The 6,335-nt window shown below is 39.5% G+C and overlaps 1 protein-coding gene across 1 annotated transcript; it reads left to right on the forward strand.

Annotated features, from left to right (window-relative positions):
* The first annotated feature begins 620 nt into the window (after window positions 1–620).
* LOC117230426 (ionotropic receptor 93a) lies at window positions 621–5,808 on the forward strand. Its single transcript, XM_033487869.1, is given in 15 exon segments — window positions 621–711; window positions 849–1,007; window positions 1,088–1,183; window positions 1,316–1,465; window positions 1,547–1,770; window positions 1,918–2,082; window positions 2,270–2,437; window positions 2,512–2,745; window positions 2,978–3,103; window positions 3,163–3,459; window positions 3,939–4,086; window positions 4,590–4,941; window positions 5,001–5,132; window positions 5,426–5,586; window positions 5,658–5,808. Coding segments are annotated over 15 exon segments (2,601 nt in total). The 3' UTR covers window positions 5,756–5,808.
* The last annotated feature ends 527 nt before the right edge of the window (window positions 5,809–6,335 follow it).

Genomic DNA, 6,335 nt, shown 5'->3' on the forward strand with positions numbered 1-6,335 from the left:
GTTTCATATCTCTATTTTCTTCAATTTTTAGTCATTCTTGGAACTGTAATATAGCACGCATAGGTACACAATGTTAGAAACATTCCAAAGATAAAAATATAAAAAGTATATTCATGTGTGAGACTATTATCTCAAACAATATGATAAATAAATTATAACGCGAACAAAATTCTTTACGTGCCTGTAGCGGAGACTTTCATTTTTATAGTATGGATATAATCTCCTCACTTTATCGACTTTCAAGGATTATACATATCTGATTTTTCGTCTACCTCTTTCATTTTGATAAATTTTTCTGAGAACATTATAATATTGAAAAGCTTAGGGTGAGTTTCGCGATGAGTTCGATAGCGCACGCAACTAGGCTAAACAATGTCTCGTTTCAATTTCACGGGGGTTCGATCGTTCGGTAGTTAGTTATTAAAGAACTGACCTTTCTTGTGATTCGCGGTGCATCGAGTTGCATTAGGCTTGCTCGGTATACGGCTCGTGATCGCGATCAGCTCAGCCTGTAATAACGAATCGGCCAAACTAATGAAGTGATACATTATTCACAGGTGTCCTCGGTTATATACCGTACGAACAATACGACGCGCTGTTATTTTAGTTCGTCAATAGAAATGATATCGGTTCTCTTGCTCCTCTGGTGTGTCAATTATGGGGACAGTTACAACAATTTTCCATCTCTAATTACCACCAACGCTACTATGGGTACGAGTGATTTTCCTCTTAAAACAAAACGTAAAAGAAATTTTTCTTCCAAGTGATATTATCCTTTGATGGTGTTATTATCCTTAGAAAGAAATAAAATCGAGTTAAGTTCAGTGAAAAAGAATTTTTTTAAACAGCCGTCATCATCGATAAAAGCTTCTTTGATAACAATGGCGAGCACCGAAATGTTATGGGGGTGGTGCACGATTTAATCATAAATACTGTGAAAAAGGAGATGCACATAGGTGGCATAGTTGTGCGTATTTTTCGTGATGCGGATGTCAATCTATGGCAAGGTAAACTCTACATCTTGAAATATGGTTAATTATCATTCGGATGACTCACTAACCCTCGTTATTTCTTAATCATTAACAAGGCTATACAATCCTTTTATCTGTCGCGAGTTGCTGTATAACGTGGCGCCTGCACGAGGTCGTACGAAAGGAAGAATTGATACATCTCGCTATAACAGGTACAGAGGTATCGTTTTTTAAATATTCTAAATTAAGAAAATCTAAATAAATGAAAAGAACCTAAAAATTTAGTATCGTTCTCTAGAGATTCTGAATTAAGGAAATCTAAGAGAAAAGTTTATCATTTCAAGATCCAGACTGTCCCCGAATTCCAGAGACGGATGGCATGAGCATGCCGGTGGTGGTACCAGGAGAAGAGCTGTCACAGATTTTTCTCGACTTAAGGATGATGAACATTCTACCCTGGAACGTGATCAACATTCTCCACGACGATACATTCGGTGATAAGGGCAACTAGTAGCTGCGATAATGGCACGTGAGTCCTTTTATCTAATCCGATCTGTGTTCATGGCTCGTTTCAGGCAGAGACACGATCAGCAGAGTAATGACAGCCATCTCGGACAAGTTACCGAACAAGCAAGTGAACTTGATCTCTAGATCGATTTTCACGTTGAAACACGAAACGACGAGAAGTGAAAGGAAAAGTTCGGTGAAGAAGACGTTGAACGATTTCCACGTGGAACAACTGGGACATTGTTTCTTAGTTATTGCTACTGTCGACATGATTGCTGATGTGATGGGCGTGGTGAGATCTCTGTTCTTATAAAAATCTCAAACACCATGATAAGCGACATTTTTCGTTTCTTGTTAGAAGACCAATACGTTGTCAATTCCATATCAAACATTTGAAAATTTCCGGAGGGATTTCTTAGGTTGAGATTTTTCTTTCAAGGCGAGATCCTTGAAGATGGTCCATCCAGGTAGTCAATGGTTGTACGTGATCACCGACAGCGCGGCGAAGAATATGACCAATATGACGGCATTCGTTGATTTATTGGCAGAAGGAGGAAACGTAGCCTTCATGTACAACGCGACCAATTTGAGCAACTACTGTGAAGTAACGATCTATATTTTCAGATAATTAACTGCTGGGATTGCTTCATTTGTTGCAAAACGAACTTATTACACAATATTAAAAAAAAGAAAAAAAAAACAAAGTAATTCCCAGAGAAATATTATAAGCAATCCCTCTATAAAATTTCTTTAACATAGGACAAATAATTGTTGAAAGATTCTTGCTTCAGATCAAGCTGATATGTTACGTGGAAAAATTGATTCAAGCACTGGCGAAAGCTCTTGAGTACTCCTTGACGAACGAGATTGATCTGTTTAAGAGCATGGAAGAGGAGAAGTTCGAGATGATCAGGCTAACGAAACGCGAGAGGCGAGCAGAACTCCTGAAGAACATTAGAGTCAGTAAATTGTACACGAATTTATAGCGAAACGTCCTTTAACCGAACTAAAATCGAAACTATGTTCCCGTCAGATACACCTTTCCCAAAACGCGTTTGCTTCAGAAGGTTTCTGCGGACGGTGCTTATTATGGAGATTCTCCTCGTCCATAACTTGGGGAAATTTTTTTTCTCGTGGTAGAAACATGGCACACCTGTTGGATATAGGCACATGGTCACCTGGTTTCGGAGTAAATCTAACGGACGTGATTTTTCCTCATATCGCGCATGGATTCAGGGGCACTAATTTACCAATTGCGACTTACCATGTGGGTAAACAATCTTTTAACTTATTTATTTGAATCTTTCTAATGGATGTACCTTTGGAATTATTGGCTAAAAAAGAAAAATTAGGAAGACAAACAAGTAAAGTATTTCTTGTGTTATTGTTTAGAGAGGAAAGTTAATTTATCAAGCCTTTACTCGAATCTTTTTCATTTCAACTTCGACACAACCATGTAATCGAGTACCATGTAATCGAAAATTTATATATTATTTTAGAATCCACCATGGCAGATCATTTCTGTGAGTAAAACAGGCCAAAAGCTATATGAAGGATTGGTATTCGATGCGATCAATTACTTAGGCTCGAAATTGAATTTCTCTTATACGGCGATTACGCCGGAAGTGACTCGAAATTCAAACTCTTGGAATACTTCTCGGTACGCCAAGCTTGGCGAGGTAAGGATTTATACACACACTCTGTTCTTTGTCCCTCGTCTTCTTCGTCGGCTAAACGCTTCTGTTCTTAGAAAATTAAAGAAATGACCATGTCGGCTACCAGAAAAGTGCCAAAAGAAGTGATCGATTTGGTGCGAGACAGGGAGGTTCTTTTAGGTGCTTGCGCGATCACTGTAAACGAAAATAAGAAGGACGCGATTAATTTTACTGTACCTATTTTCGTGCAGACCTATAGTTTTTTAACTTCCAGGCCTAAACAATTGTCTAGAGCTCTCTTGTTCGCCTCACCGTTCACCAAAGAGGTTTGTATAGATACAACATTTCTTTTTATAACAACAATGCTACCGGATCATTGAATAATATAGGTAACTCTTGTATAACGAGAAAGTTAGGTCTCAAAACATCGTATAAAAAGTATTTTCAAGTTATTACTCGAGGGTTGATCGTTGCTCAAAACTCAGCCCAACGAATCTTCCTTCGAAATAACTTGAAAATAAAACCGAAGAAGCGAGGCAAATATAGCGTACATATAATATTATCGAACATTAGTCGCTTAATAGTTTCTCACAAGGTTTCCTGTGCTTCTCACAGTGACAGAAACGAATCGACGTAGTTACAAAAAGATCGCAGAGAGATATTTCGTGCCTGTGCTAAAAGCGTTCGCTAATGTTTCGGCATTCCGCTACGTAATAGCGCATAATGACAGAACTATAAAGATTGTCGTCGTTCGGTTCTGTATGCTCCGTGCTGGTATTCCCCTAACGTTCCGGCTGCCTTTTAGACGTGGGCCTGTCTGGCGGTATCCATTATCGTAATGGGTCCGATCTTGTACCTGGTTCACAAGTACAGCCCGTACAGCATCAAGACCTCGGGCCTAAAGTCCTCGTTTCAATGTGTGTGGTACGTGTACGGGGCGCTTCTTCAACAAGGTACGACTTTATTGTCCCGTAAACCGCCTCTATTTCTCGCACGTTCACGCGATGCAAGCTTCTGGCGATTTTATTACCGATCAACAGGTCAAATGTTCTGTATTTATCGCATACAAATTTTATTTGTTGGCATCTAACTTTTCTGTGGTGGCTCACAAAATTTGAAACCAATTTGAAAGCATATAAAAATTACAATATACTTGCCGGAAACATATATTTAGTACAAAATTGCAGAAATCAGCACAATTTCTCATACCGCATAATCTTACAACTTCAGGAATGTGTTAACGAGGGTTAATAAGCAATGGTAACAATACTCATTGCCAGAATATCGGCTCGTAAATTTCATGCGTTTAAATTCTTTCCATTTCCATACAGTAACCAAACACCTTCCTTTACCCTCTCTTTATTTGCTAATAGAAATTCAACGATCAAAAAGTACCTACTATAAAAAAAAAAAAAAGAAATCTCACGCCATCGAAATAAAATTCAAAAAATTCCAGGAGGAATGTATCTGCCGCATTGTGACAGCGCTCGCATACTGATCGGCGTCTGGTGGTTGATCGTTATGGTCGTGGTAGCTACTTACTCCGGAAGTCTGGTCGCCTTTCTCACTTTTCCACGAATGGACGCCTCTATCCTAACCGTAGACGATCTGCTCGCGCGTAAGGACGGGATCACCTGGAGTTTTCCAAACGGTAGCTTTCTCGAAATGTATCTGCAGGAGACCGACGAGCCTAAATATCATACTTTATTGTCGCGCGCGGAAAGTCACAACGACACGGAGGAAGAGAAACTGGTGGAACGTGTGAAGGATGGGAAACACGCTCTGATCGACTGGAGAAGTTCCCTCAGGTATCGTTCGTGTCAAATCCATACGAAATTTCGTGAAAATTAACGAGACCGTGAAATAGGTTCTTGATGAGGAAGGATCTGCTGTTGACCGGAGTCTGCCATTTCTCGTTGAGTATGGACGAGTTTCTCGATGAACCTATCGCCATGATCATTCCACACGACAGTCCTTATTTGCCTGTCATTAACGCGGAGTAAGTTGCGCGTTGACTTCTGAACGATAAAAGTCGGTAATTAGTTGGGGTAATGGTTTGGAATGGGGAAATAAGATATAACGGGATACGTTAGAACGAAAGAAACTAGAGAATAAGATAGTATTGATATTAATTAAGTTTTGGCACGATTGCAATATATTTTTATAAGTTTCTTTATAAGCTGTATCATTCCTATTAGGAAAAGTTTGTTCTAGCTTGTCCCATTGTACTCGTAGTTTCATTTATTCCACGAATTAAGATTGTTTGAATGAAACGGGATCTTCGTAACGTAGATTGCATCGAATGCTGGAGTCTGGGATGATGAATAAATGGATCACGGAAAGGATGCCAATAAAAGACAAGTGCTGGGAAGTGCCAGGAAGCAATCAGGCGGTGAACAAACGGAAAGTGAACGTCACCGATATGCAAGGAATATTTTTCGTATTGTTCATGGGTATTGTCTTTCAAATCCATCATCGCAGATTTCATCAGCATCTTAATTAAAAGATTTCTTCGTTATTTTAGGCATCATACTGGCTTTCTTCTTTCTCTTTTGCGAGTGTTACTGTCATAGACGTAAGATATCTAAGGAACGAAAATTAATTCATCCCTTCGTCTCTTAAATCTCGAAACATTAATATTAAGATGCAACGAAAATAAAATAGGAACAAAATCATTTTCTGCTATTTGTCACTCCTTTGTCCTTTATCTACCAGTGTCCCAATATAGGCGATACGCGATTTCTCCCCGGAAAAACGAATCAAACCGACGTAATGCGCCGAAACGCACGTGTAATCACTTTTTTTCTAATTTTTTGTTCCATAATTACTGGCTAAACAAAAAAAGCGTGCTTGGTACTAGTCGACGTAACCGGAAGACCTAAAAATCCTTGCTCAATCCAAGCTCACGATTTTTTCGAATTTCTTTTCCTTCGTTACATCGATTCAGAAGAATCACGAACGTTGAGCAGAGCCATAAAATTGAGAAACCAGTAGTTGTTAGTCCATTTCTACCGACAATTCGCATGGCCAAGCGGGCGCGAAATGATTCTCGCCAATGAAATAGCGACCAATGGCCCGCGGACGTTCGCAAGCCATTACAATTACCATCACGAACGTCTAATTTGCGGGTAATGGACGGCACCGGATATTGCGTGGATATCCACGCAACGTTCGAAGTCGAAAACGTTCGATTCGTTCCATC

The sequence above is a fragment of the Bombus vosnesenskii genome, unplaced genomic scaffold, assembly GCF_011952255.1.
Source record: "Bombus vosnesenskii isolate JDL3184/JDL3185 unplaced genomic scaffold, Bvos_JDL3184-5_v1.1 scf7180000013267, whole genome shotgun sequence".
Lineage (NCBI taxonomy): Eukaryota > Metazoa > Arthropoda > Insecta > Hymenoptera > Apidae > Bombus > Bombus vosnesenskii.